We start from the raw sequence: 18,935 nt of genomic DNA, 5'->3' as shown, positions 1-18,935 counted from the left end.
TTCTTGGTTAAGACACAGCTACAAAGTATAGCACTGTATATAAAAGCAAGGACCAGCTTGCTAAATACATTTTTCAATGAATTTCTACTGGCATTTTCACACCATTAATGGGTTTTTAACAGTGAAAAATCAATATAAACTTGTATGGCTTCAAAATTGTAACCTGCACCCAATACAAATTTGTGTATAAACACATGGGACAAAGACTCTGGTAATTTAAATGTAATGAAACCTAACCATTCTACTAATTTAGAACTTTTAAGCAATACTTGATTTAAAAAAATATGGTAAGTAAAATAATGTCTGGATTCCAATAATAAAACTGCCTAAGTAAGCAGTATGACAACAAAGCAGATTCCAGTAAAAGAATGTAATTGGCATTTAAAATAGCACAAAAGGAGTTAGAAAGTCTATGTTATTTATGCTCACCATTTAGCAAAGATTAACATTTTGACAAATGATGGATGCGTATTGCTTTAGTCAAATCTATTTCAAAATTGTTCTAATAATGAATGCACAGAAAGAAGCACATATATTATTTAACAATAAAGTGTTTCATTTTTGCTGTACTTAGTGTGTAACAGGAATTTATATAAATGTCTAATAATATGGGTCTTAATTCCTGTAAAAGATAACTGACCAATTAGTGGTTTTATAAAAATTGCACACAATACATTATTGCTCCTACTATGTAAAATGAAGGACATTTGTTTTCAGCATTATGTATAATTTCATTTACATTTGTTTGTAAATCTGCTAGTTGTTGTGCTATCAAAGTTAGTAGCTTATTTTAAGAAATGTTAAGCAAATGCATCACTCCAAACACAATTTTTACTGTGTGGCAATTAACAATATACTAATTGAGCAATTTTTTTTTCCCATTTGTCCAAAATGAACACAAATGGCAGTACTTTTCCATCTGCCACCAGAGATAAGCCTTTCTAAAATGCTATTCCAAATAGTACATTTAGGCTCACCACACACCACCAATGAATACTTAAATCTCAAACAATGAACAAAAAGTTAAGTAAAATGTTAAATTTACAGTTTGTAAATCAGTTACATGGTTATCATTATGTTTTTTCCAGAATGTTTTAAAATTTGCACATCTTTGGTGAGGTTAGGGTTAAATATTTGAAGTTGTTCTTTTTTTCTGTAAGTGTATTAAAAATTCCGAATCAGGTATTCCCCTTTTACAGTAGCTACATTTATTGCAATTACCCCACAAAGAAGTAATCCAGTATTTTAAAATGCAACTAAAGAGCATCCTCCAGTTATCCTAATTTCCCTTCTGAATCCCAAAGGGACTATAAACTGTATATATTTTATATGAAGTACTTTAACCATCCTAATTTCTGTTGGAAGATCCAGACTTTGAGAAAGAAAGTGAGTGAGGCACAGTAATAAACACAAAGTGGACAGGCACAGTTCTGTTCTGTTTTTTAAAAGGCACACATTATGCAATTCATATAAAAATAAATTAAATCTACAGCATTAATTCATCAAAACAATCACAACTTCCATAAAGTTAACTGCAGAAGTAAGTCTCTCTTCTGTCCTTTGCAAGCTTATTTTTAAACACATTGCACTTGAGGATTTTTTATAAATCTTATATAAAACACCATTTACACTTTATTAATATATGTTATATGGGAATCAAATTAGCCTTTTTGCATGCTCTAACTCTGAGCTGATTTTTTTTGATGGCACATAGACACAATGTGACTGAGTGGGTCAAGTTGACAGTATCCCAAACTTTGCATTCTTGTTCTGCTTGCATCTATAATCAAACAGATAAACCTGCAAAACAACCTTGGAATTTAAAATTTATGGAAAGCTAAAAATGTGTGCTTGCTCTCCTTCAATTTAAGTTTGATGTTTATGCCATAACATTTTTTTCTAATACAGCAACTGGTTATTTTGACTTTCAGCCTATATAAATTTCATTTCACTAAGTATCTGAATAAATGTATTTCCTGAATATTGATCATTTACAGTGTTGAAAATCACTTCAGTGCTATTCCTTTCAAATGACTTACTTTAAAAGTGCATTTTTTAGGTTTTTGTAGTCAGCTCCAAAGTAGGTCAAAGATAAAAATATATTGAATATATGTTAAGATAGTGTTTGGAAGGTACAGTTAATGCAGAAGGGCAGGTTTGTACTTCCTTGATCCAACAACTTTCACAGGGGCATCAGCAATCTGCCAGGTATCGTCCTGGAAATAGAAACAACCCTTTGTGATTATGATTCCCATAGCTGTGTAGCATTACATCCCAAATAAGAAAATATCTGTATTGTTATAGATGCAAAGTTCAAGTTCGTTATCTGTTTACACTACAGAAACCAGAAGAAGGTTGACCCTAAAATGAATATATTTCACTGAGCATGAATAACAATTTTCACATGTCCTTCTTCTATATGGCACTTCAGGAACATGCCAATCTTATACCAATATTGATCTGACACATTAAAAATTTTTTTTAAAAAACTTTTGTCTTCAAATTTCATTTTGTATGAAGCATGTTTAAAATGCTAGAAAACATCCAAATATTTATTCAGTGAAAAGTATCAAAATTTTCCAACTTACCAGTAGCAAATCGTTTCTTTATTAAGGAAAGCCTATAACCAGTGCCTACAAGCTCAATGTCAGCGCCAGATAAGGTGCTTCCCTCACTAATGAATTGTACTGCAAGTGTTGTAGGTTTGCTGGGTCCTTCTGAAAGATCAAATTTTGCTCTGAGAGATCCAGAACCTGTAATGAAACACAGGACATGAATAATAAACTTGGCTGTACCCTTTCCAAAACATGGTTTGTTGAGCCAAATTGTGTACAACTTAACTTTCATAAAATAACCAAGAAGTATTCTTGTGCTAACCTCAGTTCTAGAGCATCTTGCCTGCACAAGACCTCCAGACAAACAGCCTGCCTGTCTGACTTATGGTGAGTGTGAGGAGGCCCCAGTAAAGAGCTGGTCAGGAAAAGCCTGTCAGAGAGGCAGCTAAGGAAGAACAAATAAGTAGTAATAATAGAAGGCAAAAGGAATAATGATTGTCAATGAGTTATTACATGGGAAGGTTAACGACAAGTCTTTATTAGGAATCTGGAAGTGTGTCAACACTAATCTTCCATTAAATTTTTTCCTAATACATAGGGTTCAACTATTAAAGTCAAAGTTGTTCTAATGCTATATTAGCCAGAAATCTCTTATAGGGACTCTTGTGCAGTATATATATGAACCTCAAGTGTATCAAGAACCAAAGATGACATTCCATTTTGTAAAGAAGCAAGGAGAGAGCTGGTCTCAGAATCAAAAAGATGGTGCTAAATCCCACATCTAACAAAATACCAATCATGTGATTGTGGGGCAAGAAATTTAACTTGTTAGTGCAACCTTCTAAAACCACAAATTGCAGAGCACAAGTCGATCTTCAATGGCTGAATGTGTTTCCTAAATGGGAGTTCCCTACACCAACAGATGCAAAGTCCAGATTCTTATCTGAAGGATTATACACACTGATGAATCTTAAACTAAGCAGAGCAAGAAAACAATATACTCAACAACCACTAAAATGAAATGGAATGTCATTTAATTATTATGACCAAGCTTGGCTCCATTGAAGAGTAAGAAAATGTACTTCCCTTCCTTCATTGCAAAGAGGTTGGTTTATAGGTATGGAATAGTGCAGTGGCCATAGCAGGTAGCTTTTCTGAACTGCTTTTTTCCCCCTCCAATATTTATTTACACAGGATAGCTAACTGGGTAGGAGAAAAAGGGAGGGATATTTTTTTCAGAAATGAATGTGGTAGAGAGAAACAAACTATGTTTATAAAAATAGGATGAAATTTTAAAAATAAAAACTAAATTATAATATAACAATTTAATGCTATAGAGAAAACAAGGAACAACTTTCTGATTCTGATGATGGTGGTGGGTTTTTCACTATTCATTTCCTTTTAAAGCCTCACAATCTCACCACATCTGTGCTTGCCTGCTTGCCCCAGGTTTCCTTCAAGTTCAGTTCAGGTGCTACTTCTGATGAAAACTCTTGAGGTCCCACCTGTTCTAAGGGCTCCCTCTTTTCTCAGCTTACTGCGTCTATACTTTTCTGTGAGCTTATGGTTCCTCCTCAAGGACAAGAACTGCTTCTGTTTTATTTCTGTATTCCCCCCAAAGTGTAGCACAGTGCTGGTATATAATCGCTGCTTCATAAAGGTCACACAAGCCTGGTACCAGAGGACAGAGGAGATCAGAATAGGCCCATGAGGCTAGAAACCTGACCCTCTGCCCCAATAACCCAGGCTAAGTAGCCACTCTCATCAGCATGGAAGAGCAATGTCGTTTATATTATCTTTTTTTTAAGGTTTTTGCAAGGCAATAGGGTTAAATGACTTGCCCAAAGTCACACAGCTAGGTAATTACTAAATGTCTGAGGTCACATTTGAACTCAGGACCTCCTAATTCCAGGGCCAGTGCTCTGTTCACTGTGCCACCTAGCTGCCCCATATTATCTTTTCAATCAATACCCAGAGAGGCTACTTAAAAAAAAAAAACTATTCTGGCTATGTAACCCAGTTGTGTGACAACACCATTACATATAGAGGTTGGGACAAAAAGAGCTGACATCAGGCTCACAATATCTGATCCTCCTAACTAGCACTTCTCCTTTTATAAGCACCTCTATAAAAAAAACAATATGCTCTAGGCTTCTGGAGAGCAATTCTGTTTGTTTCAATCTGGTCTGGAGTTACTTTAAAACTTAACTAAAGTTATCCCCTGATATTTTAATAAAAGGAAATTCTGAAGTCTTCTACATTAAAGAAAATTCACAGGCATAGATTTTCTTTCCTTTGTAACGGATACCTAAGAATGTATCATAGTGAATTTCAGTTATATAAGGAAAATATTTCCCTCCTATTTGGTCATGAGCAGATGAGGGAGGGGAGAGAAGAAGAGGAAGGGATGCCAAGACAGATCCATGGTGCTTTTCACCAAGAAAGCATGTATTATCTGTTAAAAGAATATGTTGATACATAGGGAAGGTTAGATTAAACTGTTTCTTTCTAGCTCTAAACAAATTTATGATTTTATTATCATGTACAACATGCTGACTCTCAATGCTCCAAACAACTCTGGGCATACAAAGTACTTCCCACAACAATTAGATCTCTAGACAAGAAAAATATAAGGAAATTCTAGTTCTAGATTGTTGTGTTCTGATTAAGTTAAAACATTTAACTTTCTAAACAACTATAAAAGGCCAGAGCAGTTAGCAAAATTACTTAACCAATTTAACAGTTACTTTTTTTTAAAAAATCCAAGTGGCAATTTATGAGTTCATCTGAAATAGCACGGAGGGATGGAGAGACCTTTCCTAAAGACCCATGTTCTCAAAGACCTTAGTGACATTTGCCAAATCACCAAACTTCCCTGGTTTTTCTTTCTGTAGGATGAGGGGTTTGGATTTGATGACCTCTAAGGTCCCTTCTGGGATAGTGAGGTGCTGTAGTGCATAGACTGCTGGTCCTGGAGTGGGGAAAAACTGAGTCAAATCTGGACTGAGGTGCTTTATTAACTTTGTGAACCTTGGGCAAGTCATTTAATCCTGTTTGCCTCAGTTCTTCATTTGTAAAATGAACTAGAAAGGAAATGGCAAGCCACTTCTGTATCTTTATCAAGAAAAACCAACTAGAGGTCAAAAGAGTCAAATATAATTGAAATGATTGAATAACAACAACAAAAACAACCTTCATGTTTATGCTGAGAGGAATCATCCATTGTTTCTGACATAAAAACTCTGGAGATGTGGAATTTGGATGTTTTGGGGATATAGGCCTATAGGGTCAGTAAATACCTTATAATTGGGAGTCCAGGACTGGGTTGAATTCATACTTGCAGCAACTGGGTGGCACTCTAACAGAGTTACTTTTGCAGAAGAAATAAGGCCGCTATGTGTGTTACTTTTGTATTCATTAGAAATTCAATTTAATATTAAGTACTGATATGAATTATAAAGGCTGCAAACTCCAACTGGTTAATATGGTATAAAAGAGCAGATGAAGTTATCCCAACTTACAAATTAAATTATTTCAATAATCAACTATATCCTGCACTAAAAAGTTAAAAAAAAAAATAGGAGAAGCCATGGAGGACGATTTGAAATCCAGTAAAGCTTTTCATTTTGTTTTTGTGGGGTTTTTTGCAGGGCAATGGGGTTAAGTGACTTGCCCAAGGTCACACAGCTAGGCAATTATTAAATGTCTGAGGCCAGATTTGAACTCAAGTACTCCTGACTCCAGGACTGGTGACTATCCACTGTCCACCTAGCCACCCAAAGCTTTTAATTTTGGATCCAAAAAGAAGCAGGGCTGGCAATGGGAACGTAAGTGAGGAATGATACCTAGTTGCAACAAAATAAAGTGGCCCAGAAATAAAGGAACTTGCCTGTGAACTTTTAGAGATTTATTTAGGCAAAGGTTGCTCTGGGAAGATTCAATATGAATTCTCATTAGTTTGAGAGAACAAAAGTGAGAATTTACACTTGTACCTGGTAATACTATTTCTTTAACTTGTGTGACAAATAATATTTTCTCCTGATATTACACAGGTTATTAGTATTTTTAGAGTATTTAATAATACTGATTAAAAACTTAAAGAAAAAGACCTCCCAACGCAGAATTACAATGGGGAGATATGTGGAGTAGTGGAAAGAGTATGGACTGGTAATAAGAAGATCTGGGTTTAAGTCCGGGCTTTGCTACTATTAGTTATAGAAATGTAGTCTGGTTACCTTGATGAAACTTCTGCAGATTTTATGGTCAATGAGTAAGCAAGCCTTTGTCGGCTTTCCTGCTTGACTGGACAGACATGCTTGGAGAAAAGTCTACCCTTTCTGAAAGCCTGCCACCCATCAGGTGGAAGCCAACTGAATTGAAGGTTCAAAGATTTAGGAAGAGACCATCAGGCTCCAGGAGTCCCTTGAAAATCCAACATATTCCAATGATTTTACACTGTAATTAAAAATACATCATCTGCTTACTTACCTCCATTTTCTGATTTTTCTGAAATGCCAGACAACTTCCAATAAGCTTTCATCTGTTCTGAGTTCCTACAGTAAGAAATATAAGATTATTTTTTTAAGGTTTTGGGTTTTTTTTTAGGTTTTTGCAAGGCAAATGGGGTTAAGTGGCTTGCCCAAGGCCACACAGCTAGGTAATTATTAAGTGTCTGAGACCGGATTTGAACCTAGGTACTCCTGACTCCGAGGCTGGTGCTTTATCCACTACACCCCCCTAGCCGCCCCTTTTTTAAGGTTTTTTGCAAGGCAAACGGGGTTAAGTGGCTTGCCCAAGGCCACACAGCTAGGTAATTATTAAGTGTTTGAGACCGGATTTGAACCCAGGTTACTCCTGACTCCAGGGCCGGTGCTTTATCCACTGTGCCACCTAGCCGCCCCAAAGATTATTTTTAAATAAATAAAATTTCAAAAAATTATTTTTAAATTAATTAAAAATTATTTTTAAATAAAAATGCTGTAAATTGAATAATTTTGATGGTAGACATATTTACTAGTATAGAATGGAAATATGTAGACTAGTACAAACTATAAACATATTGTAATTCCAAGATTAAGAAAAGTACATATAAGGGAGTTAATGTATCCTGAACTGAACTGATACTGTTAAAAAGAGAAAGAGGTTCAGAAACCAGCACAACACAATCATCAATTTGAGGCCGTGTGGCACTGCAAAGCATAATGAATTGGAAATCAGATGAGCTGGACTACAATCCCAGCACACATTTATTACTTGGGTGATCCTGGACACCCTAACCTCACATGCTTTAGTACTCAAGCTATAAAATGAAGCAACTGCACTAAATCGTCTCTGAGATCTCTTTCTACTTTAAATCTATAATCTTATGATTAGTACTGGAAAATAATCTAAAAGTCATTCTTCTGGTTGGCTTGAAAGACAACATATTAGTATTACATGTTCACAATTAGCTGTACTGGTCCTTTGGAAGCCACCAGTGCCAGTGAAGTCATTTCTTCTCTCTAGAATAAGCAGGAGCACATTCAGAATGGGAACACTCATAAAGGGAAAGAACTGCATGGAACTGAACTGTAATAATGAAGGAAAACAGGTATCGAGCATCCCCAGGTGGGTCTCCAAACATCTGCAGCACACATGTAACCTTTAATGTGCATCCCAGAACAAGCACTTATTGGATGTCTAATGAAGTTGGTGTGAAAACGGGGGTCAGGCCCTAAATAGCTTATTTGTAGCTGAAACTCTGGAACTTAAATCCTTTGTAAATTGGGTACTGCCAGTATCATAACAGAAATATGGCACAGTCAATTAATGCATTTAATTTACCATACTGCAGGGGGAAGTGACTGCATGTTTGTGACACCACCATCCACTGGCACTACCACCTGGATGTTGGAAAGCACACTTGGTGCAAACATAGCCTCTGGGTTGTACTTATAATCCACTCGAACATCTGTAGTGCTGTCATTACATTTCCAGTATGTAGCAAGATTCAAAGGAGTTGACTGGATACCATTTGATGATACCTTTTAAAGGGAAACAAGTTACAAAAATCACAAATTCATTATTGCAATTAATCAGTAATTAGTAATGATATAAATCAGTAAAGTAATTCATTAGAAAAATAAAGTGAAACAGATTCATTTTTAGGAAGCAGTCATTTCTAAGGTTTCTTCTAACTGTAAGTCTTCTCCTTATGAATTTAAAAGACACAGAAAGAAAAAACAACAGGTCATAGCAGAGTTAGCCAGGCACACAGCAAAATTCAAATGTCATGACTTTTATTTCCTATTCTCAACTTTTCACTTTACTGATCTATAGCAATAGAACGAATATTGATTCAACAGCAATCATATTAGAATATATAGCCATTATGATCAATGTCATAATTACTCAATATCAAAGTTAACTGAATTTGATGGCTTGATAAAAGGCATTTTTGATAATTGTGGAGCCAGTTTTCCTCTAACAGGATCTTCTTACAGAAGACCTCTTTTCATAAAGCAATAATGTAGACAAGTAAACACAATTCCAGATGAGTTGTAAGAGAACAAAACCTATCAGGTAAACCTATATAGGTAAAAGGGGAAGACATGATACACCCATATTTATCATAACATTTTATTCTGCTAGCTAATTTAATAATGCAGGTGCAAAGTTCTCTCACCGGTCCTTGTGACTTAATATTATTTATTCAAGTATTTCAGTCAGTTTAACATGGGTTAAAAATTCTTTAAATTGTCCTATAAAATGGAAAAGGAAAAAATATAAATACCTGATATTTTAACACATCCACATTATAATAGGAAGCAGATGGATTTTGCTCAGCTAGCTTTTTGAGGTAGACAATGACAGCTTGCATGTTCATCCAAAAATCTTTTGCACTGGAATCACACTGTGATGGATCACTATATGCAATCATTAAGGGGGAAAAAAAAGCAAGTTGCTTTATTTAAAGAGAAGTTTATTTCTTTTTATCATTTTTATTTTAAACAGTAAATACATAGTTAATCTGTAAGTAAAGGGAAAGCCCACTGGATAAAGAACCATAGGGTGAGATTGAAAAGTAACATGGAAGGAAGGAGCCTATGATAAATTAAATTTGCCAGGAAGAGGTGTGTGTTTAAGGGTGTGTAGGAGGAGTGTCTATAAATACAGTGTCAATAATGGTGTCTATAAATGGTGTCAGAGAAGAGGGAGTTACAAAGCAGAATAAAAGTTAGCAATGTACAATTGTGGACTCTGATTCCTATTTAAATCTTATAACACATTTCACATCTAAGTCAACTATTTCAAGGTGTAAAATAGTTCACCTGAAAACTAAGGAAATCATATTTTAAATCTTTTTTTAAATAAGTATACAAAACCTGAAGATGAGTTGTGCATTTGGAAGAATCTGCTCTAGTTTGCTTGTATTTTTAACCCTGAAGCAGAGGACAGCTGGAGAGGGATTGCTTGTGAACACTTTAATGATTCCACTTGGGAATGACACTGTCATGTCACCAGTAATCTTTACAATACACCTGAAAAACAATTTAAACGAAATTTAAAGTCATCTAAAAGTAAATAAAGATATATGTATATATATATATATATATATATATATATATATATATATATGTATATGTGTGTGTGTGTATATATATATATATATATATATATATATATATATATATATATAAATATAATATTTTCCTGATATTTGTGGCTGAACAGCTTGTCAATTTGAATCAAATAAGTGACTTCAAGCAAGAGCTTTACAGGTTGGGGAAAATGATCCTGCTCTTTCATCTGTCATCTCTTGAGATATAACTGTAAACATAAATGCAAGTAAAAAATAAAACTGGAAATAACACTAATAAGACCCACTTCCACAAAACATGGGACCACATTCCTAAGGAAGATATAACTCTAAAGAAAGAAAACAAAGCTGGCATGATAAAAGTCTTTACATCAAGCAAGAATGTCACATCTCTCTTCAGTTTTACCAGAAATAAATCATAACTTTTATTCCCAGGGAGAAAGTCAGAATGATGATGCTTCCAAGCTGTACAGTTATCTATAAACTTGATTGGTCTACAAATATTGATGTTAGACAAAGGGAGGACTGGCCAGGAGTGAATAATTTAAGAAAAATCCACTACTGATTTCACTGGCAATTTTGAACATGAAATGGTATATTACAATTAAAATGATAAAATGAGAGGCAATGTGATATAGTGGCCTTGGAGAAAAGAAATTTGGAGTACAAAACCTGTCTCTGACCCTTGCTGACTATGGGACCCTAGGCTAGTCATTTAATAACCTCTTAGTGTCCCAACCAACTCTCCAAGAATACATAAGCTACAAAACATGTGAAGATCTGCATTGATAGGAGGAATTCCTCATTGGGGAAGTTCCTAATATAAATAAAATCAATAGTTAAAATACAGTTTTAAAAAAGTTAAATCAACAAAAAACTACAAAGAATCAAACTATATTCAAAATAAAATTTCCAAAGGAAAAAAGAATTGACTAACTTGGTGGGATCTGCTCCTTTAAAGTAGGCATTAACAGATTCAGTTAGGGCTACTGCAACAGGTAAGGTGTCATGATTTCCAAGGCTGACAGGGCTGGGACCACGTGAAACACCTAAAATATACATAAAGTAAGTTTTAATTCATCTTAGTAAGTTGTCACAAATTATCTTTATAGTTAAGCTTCAGTGAAGTCCAAAGAGTTAATCTGGAGTATAAAAAATACTCATTGATAAAAACACAAATCAGAGGAGATGAAACCAAGCAATCTGACACTGAATTTTCTTTTTAATATGAAAGACTGGAAGGACACAAAGGGGAAAAATATTAAATTGGAGTTAAAAAGAACATTTTTAAAAAAGATGAAACATTTATTAAAATCAACAAAGAAAACAAATTAAATCTCTTTAAAGAGGAGTAGGCAGAAATTGAACAAGTTAAATTTCTATATTTCAAGGTCTTTCTAGTTTGGGAATCGTGATACAAATTACAAATACATCCAGCTTAAGAAGTTAATTAAATTATAAAAGAATAAAAAAATAAAACATTTAGCATTCTAGTTATCTTATTCCTATTGGTATCACATTTCATTCTTCTTTAGCAACAAATAACATTTCATTTTATCACATAATATTTAGTGGTCACACAAAGACCATTAGTACAACAGAAAAAAGACAGAGTATATGTATACCTTTTTCCTCCAATCAAATGGTGAGTTCCTTGTGAATAAACCTGATTGGCCTACAAAGATGTGATGTTAGGCAAAGGAAACACTAGTCTAGTGCGGATAACTTAAAAATCCACTACTGATTTCACCTTGAATATGAAATGGTATATTACAATTAAAATGAAAAAAATGAGAGGCAATGTTATGTAACAGCATCAGAAAAAGGAGGAGCAAGACTTTTTATTGGACCTTCAATATATCTTGCCACTAAAAATTACTAATTAAATAACATTTTTCTTTTAATGGATTTGTAACATAATGTTTCCATTCTAGTCAAATGACTACAAAATTAACTCTTATAAGTCACTTTGTAAGGTAAATAAATGGAACACCTATATCAATAACACCTTTAGAAAAAAGCATTGTTTATAAAATAATTATTGTTAAAAATCAGATCATCTATATAGCAAAATCAAAATTACCTTTGAGAAACAAGGATGCTAATTTTAGTGCCTTTACTGAAACTAAGTTAAGTGTGAAAAAAAGGTTGCAATGAGACTATGAAGAGTAAAGTTTTTAACAAAGAGGACATGGTTTAAATTTTGAACAAAAAAAATTTAGCATAGATATCAAATTCACAGAAAAAAGAACTCAAAGTTTAGAAAATACAAGCATAAGAAGAACTACTGAAGTCTCTCCTAAATATAAAAAAACCTTAGCAATTCATAAATATGGTCTGTCAAAATCTATAATCGTAATAGGGGAAAAATTGAACAGAAATTAAAAATGAAGACAGAAACTAAACTTTAAAGCCTTTACTGACACAGGTTTTGAAAAGGGAGGGAAATGGAGTCAAACTCTTCACTACATGGATCAAAAACATGCATCTTATACTTATAATAAAAACTTTTTTGGGGAAAAAAGTAATGAAGATTTTACCTCTCTGATTTTAGATGATCAAAAATTAAATGTGGCTTTAAATTTAACATGAAAAACAACAAGGCACAAGGGGAACCGTTCTCTCAAGGAAAAAGAGAGCAGATCTCCCTTGAGCACCATGTGTAGCCGACATGAAATGTCCTGGTCAAGTTTTGTTCTAATAAGTTCATGAAGGGGTAGTAATTAAGGGTTCACCTTGAGGGAAACAGAGGAACTGCTTCCTACTCCCACACAAAATATATAATCTAATATCGAGAGTATAAAAGGAAAACATTTATTACTTCTTTGACATATCCAGGATCAAAAGAAAATTATAAAATATTCTCTTTTCAATTACTTTTGCCAAGTAATAGACCTTTTTTGTATTTATAACAGGAAGTCTTACCTTTATCACCCAAGATTCTTATGATTATATATTATTTTGTTAAAAAAAAAAAGACTTGTGTTTACAACTCAGTGAAAGATTTATGACTGACACTGATGATTTTCCAATGAAGATCCTGTACTATAAATGGGAAGGCAAGGCCTAGGTACAGTTCTTTGCTTCAATCCATCCCACCGTCTATTAAGTGCTACCCTTAGCTCACTTTACTTTTAACCTTTGTACAATCCACATTTTTAGTGGAGGTAGAGAACCTTGATTTGAAAGGAAGCAATAGACATGATACAGGTAAAAATCTCACTATTAATGATTACATTACAAAGAAGAATTGAATAGAACCAAAATATCCCATGCCCAGTGGCAATGAAGCTGGCCAATATCAGGTTCTCCAAAAGCTTAGATAGTTGGAAATGGATATAGAAGATAATATGTACATAATATCTCCTTTCCTTTAGTCTCTATTTCTTTTTGTTAATTAACCACAAAGATGAATTGGCTACATTTCATCTCTCCTGTAATTAGGAAATTTGAACTATAAATATATTTATTTTTTTCTCCCAGTGTATTCCTTTTAATATATTCCATTACAACAAAGGTGATGAATTAGAAATTAGAGTGAAATTTTTAAAATGCAAAGTTATCAATGTCAATTGCTCCTCATAATTTTAGGGAAAAGGAAAAAGCTTGCACTCAAGTAATGCACTAAGCCAAAACTTTTTGCTAAAATTTAGATACCAAATTTCAATGGATCCTGGAACATCAATAAAACATTATTAATACAAAATTGAGGTTATTAAACTTCAGAATTATACATTATTTCTATGACACCACGCAATTCTGGAAAAGGAATGGTTAGGGCACAAAGTGCAAGTATTTTAAGTGTACTTTAGGATAATTAGTTAACATATACATTTTTTTCCAGTACAATACCTGATGATGATTCAGACTGCTTTTCAATTTCAGAGAGAATTCCAATGAAATTATCATCTTCTACCATATTTAAATAAAACAAAATATTGCAGGAAAGCAAAACAATTTCAAGGGCAAAAGGAAGCAAAATTTAAAATCTATACAGAAATAATTATTCAGCAAGACAAGAATCTTTGACTCAAAAAATACTTATCAAGCTTCAGCTTCATCACTGTCACTCACTCTCTATTGCTTATCTTTTCTCAAATTATTTTCAAAATCAACTTACAGATTTCTACCACATACTTCTACTATCATAGAGAAAAAAACGAATTAAAATATAACAAAAAAAGGTAGTCATTCTTTTTAGTCCATCTGCCTGACTTCTGCTAAGCTCAACCTAAATTTTTATAAATATGAAAATTTTAATTCTATAAAAACTTATTTTTAAATGGAAGTTACTTTCAAAAACTCACTAAAACCAAAACATATCCTATTTACCCATATTAAAATACAAATATATAATAAAATTTGGGGAAATCCTATTCTTTTATGGCAAATTTAATAGAACAGAACAGAACAGAATAGAATAGAATAGAATAGAATAGAATAGAATAGAATAGAATAGAATAGAATAGAATAGAATAGAATAGAATAGAATACTTTCCATATATACAAAAGTACACATACTTTTAAGGAAACAATTTTATATTTTTCATTGTACTATTTTTCTTAGGTTGATCAAGAAATTTTAAAATTTTACCTACTTTTATTATTGAACAATATGAAAGTGATTGTTTTCCTTGAACACTTACATTCAAATAAGTCTAGTCAGGCAGATAAATCAGGTATGATGATGGATTAACTCTGAAAAGCAACATTTTTAGAGAAAAACTACTTCAAACCACCTGAATTTCAATAAATCAAATCTTGGCTACATTTTAGGTACTAAAATTTCAGACTCATTGAGAAACTATTTAAAAGACTTTAAGGTTTACATTTTTTAAAGAGAAGAAAAGAATAAAATAATTGCTTCAATTCTTGAGTTACTTACCTATTGTTGGTGTATTTGCTGCACTCAGTGAAGCTGATGAAGATATGGAGGACGTGCTCTCTGCCCGTGCTAAAGGAGCTGCAGGAGGTGGACTGGTATTAGAAGTCACTGGTGGGCTAAATGGCCTGGGCTTCAAAACAAAATATTAAATGTCAAAACACTTAAACCTATACGCTTAAACTTTATAAAATACTAGGATCATATGAAAACCTGAATGATTGGATCTGCTTAACAACTCTCTTATGATAAGAACAGATCCATCCCTCTCCCCTTTCTTGTATGTTTAAATACAAAGGAACTCTATTACAACATGATTTTTTTTACACAGATTCAGTTGTGGGTTCAACTATGTCTCCTCTATAGATCCATACATGCTGAAAACATCTGATTAAACTAAAAATTGTTCCAACATCAGCATGCAGGTGCTTTCATTCAATTTTACTTTCTGGTAATAAAAGTCTTTTTTGTATAATACTCTGACAATTCAGCAAATCTGTGAGCTCATCAACATGGGATATTTTAAATTCCAACAATGCAGAGAACAACTCAACCATGTTTTCCCATTCCAATATCTTTTCCAAGAAAATGCCAAATAGGGTCATGAAGAGTCAGCCACGAGAAAAATGAATGAACAACTATTAAGAGTCCCTCCCTAGGTGCTCTATATTGTGTTAGTTCCAGTATGGACTCACTGTGTATACTCTTCTAGATTAGCTGTTTTTTCCAGTTTTTAGTTTTCTTCTAATGATATTTTCATTTTCTCTGTTAAGATTCTAGATTTAATGGCCCCATTATAACTGACTGTGAAGAGTGTTACAATAATCTTTTCTCTTTTCATCCATTTGCCAACCAACTTCCAGTTTCATTTAAGTCCTTCAAATGACTATGCTCCAGTTTCATGTAAAAGTCCTTCAAATTAGATGTCTTGCCCTGATTTCTTTAAATTTGACCCTCAACCTCAATGTTTTGTTTTATGAGGAGATACTGACAAATTTCTGACTGCAAAAATGAGATTAAATGATGGATCAAACACTGATTATCATTATATTGCTATTATGATTTACTGTTGCAAATACAATTCTCATTTTGAAGATTTCTTTCTTATAACAGAATAAATTTAAGTTCAGTATGTAGTAATCTTTTTTTTTAAGGTTTTTGCAAGGCAAATGGGGTTAAGTGGCTTGCCCAAGGCCACACGGCTAGGTAATTATTAAGTGTCTGAGACTGGATTTGAACCCAGGTACTCCTGACTCCAAGGCCGGTGCTTTATCCACTATGCCACCCACCCAGTAATCCTTTTTGTTAATAGTTTCCTTAGACATACAGCCACTTGCTGCTTCAACTAAACTGCTTGCTTAAAAAAAAAAAATTAACAATTTTTCCTTTCTAGAAAAGGCTTTGCCTCCCTCTCAATCAAAACATAATCTTTTGAAAGGTCACTCTTAAGATATTTATTAGTAACAGGGCTGATAACAATAATGTCACTGATTATATACCATTCTTAAATTATGGGAACCATAATTGTGTGAACCAGTCCTTCAGAGGCTTTAACCCAGATACTAAGTATCTGCATTTGAGGTCATTAAGGGTTTAAAGACCAAACATGAATATAGAAAAGGCTTGTAGGTTGTTCACAAGCTAGAAACTTATATCCTGGCAATTAGCAGAAATAAAAGCTTATCCATGGTATCAGGCAAACAATCAGCACTCAAATATTAAAAATCACTTTGAAGGGGGCAGCTGGGTGGCACAATGGATAGGCCACCAGTCCTGAAGTCAGGAGGACTTAAGTTCAAATCTGATCTCAGACACTTGATAATTATTACCTGTGTAACTTTGGACAAGTCACTTAACCCCACTTCCCCACCAAAAAATAAAAAAAAAATTTAAATAGCCTTAAGAATGGAGCTTCACTCTTAACTAACAAGTAGTTTCCAATATATTTGAATATAATCAATTTAAAATTTAATGCAGCAAAGGGGAGAGAAGAGACTTCATATCAATTATCTCTAACAAGGATTTGATATCCAAGATATATAGATAACTGACAGAAATATATAAAACCAAAGCTATTTCAAAGGATATGAGCAAATAGTTCTCAAAATTTTTTTTTACTATTAACCATATAATCCAAATTACTAATAAAAAAAAAGCAAAATAACTGAGGTTTCACCTCCCACCCAGCAAACTGAGAAATAAAAACTAGAAATTATCAATGATGAAATGGTTATGAAAAGATAATGCATCATTGCTGGATCTGTGAATCTTGTATAACCATTTTTAAATCAATTTAGAATTACTCAAATAAAGTGGCTAATAAGTCCATATCCTTTGATCTAGAGAATCTCCAGTTAGGCATTTACCAACCCCACACCCTAAAATAAGGTTAATGATAAGAAAAGAAAGATCCTATATATATTGTAAAATAGTTATAGCAGTACTTTTTGTGGCAGCAAATAAGTGGAAAAAAATATAGCTGCCCATCAAGTGGGGAAAAGGATAAACCAACTGTGGTGCATGACTGCAATGGAATATTATTGTGCTGTAAGATATGACAAATATGAAGGCTCAGTGCTCCTTAATGTAAAAAGTAAACTAACAAGAACTTTCATGGGAATGTATCACTGTGGCTATCTACATTTTGCTAGTTAGCTGTAGGTTAACCATATACATCCCAACATACAAAAATATTTTTAAAATTTAACATAGTATTTTAAAATTTTAATATAGTAGTCCCTGTTTTCTTACACAAGATCCCTGAATAAAGACTTTTCACTGGTAACTCAGTCATCACTATGAAGATCATTGATTGTCACATGGACAACATAATATCTACAGAAAGAATAAAACAAAACAGATATGAACCGTTGGCAAATGCTTTTCTTGATCAAGTTCTTTTTATCAGTTCCTTTATGTCCTTTTCACAATATGCATGTAACATGGCTGCTTTTCTGCAGTATTTATGAATCACAAGTTAAGTCTTGGTTTTCAGTATCATCTTCATGCTGCCATTCATGTTTTGGATGAAGCTGACAAGTGAAAGAACATTATCTGAGATTTCTGCACCCTCAACAAAATAGATTAAAGGGAACTCCTCTGTGAATCTGACTGCATTCTTCTATTTTCCTTCTATTTTCCTATATGTGCTGATGAGATGTAAAGTGTCAGTTCACTATCTTTTTTTAAGTTTTAAATTTCATTAGATATTTCCCAATTATAATTTAAAAAATCAGTTTTTTTTTTAAAAAAAAAATTGAATTACAGGGCAGCTAGGTGGCGTAGTGGATAAAGCACCGGCCCTGGAGTCAGGAGTACCTGGGTTCAAATTGGGTCTCAGACACTTAATAATTACCTAGCTATGTGGCCTTGGGCAAGCCACTTAACCCCATTTGCCTTGCAAAAAAAAAAAAAACCTAAAAGAAAAATTTTTGAATTACAAATCCTCTCCGTCCCTCCTGACCATCTCAATTCCTTGAGAAGCCAAGTAATCTGAATTCAATTATACATGTGAGGTCATACAAAACAAAATTTCCATATTAGCCATATCACAAAAGAAAACTCAAAACTAAATTGAAAAACAGTAAAAAGGAAGTATGCTTCAATTGGCATCAGTTATCTCTCTCTCTGAGGTGGATAGTATTTTTCATCACATGTCCTTTGGAACTGTCTTGAGTCACTGTCTTAATTAGAGTAGTTAAGTCTTTCATACTTAATCATACTTAAAATTCATACTTAATGTGTACAATATCCTGCTTCATTTTACATGAGTTCATATGTGTCTTCCCAAGTTTTTCTGAAAGCATTCTGCTCATCATTTCTTACAGTATAATGTAATCCATCACAATCAAAACCTACTTGTTCAGTCACTCCAACTGATGGGCATCCCCTCAATTTCCAATTCTTTTGCACCACAAAA

The 18,935-nt window shown here is 33.4% G+C and overlaps 1 protein-coding gene across 7 annotated transcripts in view; it reads right to left on the bottom strand.

Moving 5' to 3' along the window:
• Nucleotides 1–1,046: 1,046 nt before the first annotated feature.
• Nucleotides 1,047–18,935, bottom strand: part of FCHO2 (FCH and mu domain containing endocytic adaptor 2) — a 147,130-nt gene continuing 129,241 nt past the window's right edge. For 6 of the 7 annotated variants that reach the window (XM_074208559.1, XM_074208560.1, XM_074208565.1 and 3 more), the window contains 8 exons: nucleotides 15,020–15,149; nucleotides 11,072–11,183; nucleotides 9,920–10,075; nucleotides 9,328–9,460; nucleotides 8,379–8,578; nucleotides 7,044–7,108; nucleotides 2,589–2,753; nucleotides 1,047–2,216 (listed from right to left, as the gene is read on the bottom strand). In XM_074208559.1, the coding sequence (XP_074064660.1) occupies nucleotides 2,194–2,216; nucleotides 2,589–2,753; nucleotides 7,044–7,108; nucleotides 8,379–8,578; nucleotides 9,328–9,460; nucleotides 9,920–10,075; nucleotides 11,072–11,183; nucleotides 15,020–15,149 (984 nt within the window). In that variant the 3' untranslated portion in view covers nucleotides 1,047–2,193. The remainder of the gene's footprint in view (nucleotides 2,217–2,588; nucleotides 2,754–7,043; nucleotides 7,109–8,378; nucleotides 8,579–9,327; nucleotides 9,461–9,919; nucleotides 10,076–11,071; nucleotides 11,184–15,019; nucleotides 15,150–18,935) is intronic. The other variant, XM_074208563.1, reaches the window with a different exon arrangement.

Source organism: Macrotis lagotis, chromosome X (genome assembly GCF_037893015.1).
Source record: "Macrotis lagotis isolate mMagLag1 chromosome X, bilby.v1.9.chrom.fasta, whole genome shotgun sequence".
NCBI lineage: Eukaryota > Metazoa > Chordata > Mammalia > Peramelemorphia > Peramelidae > Macrotis > Macrotis lagotis.
This window is presented reverse-complemented; position numbering and strand designations above follow the sequence as displayed.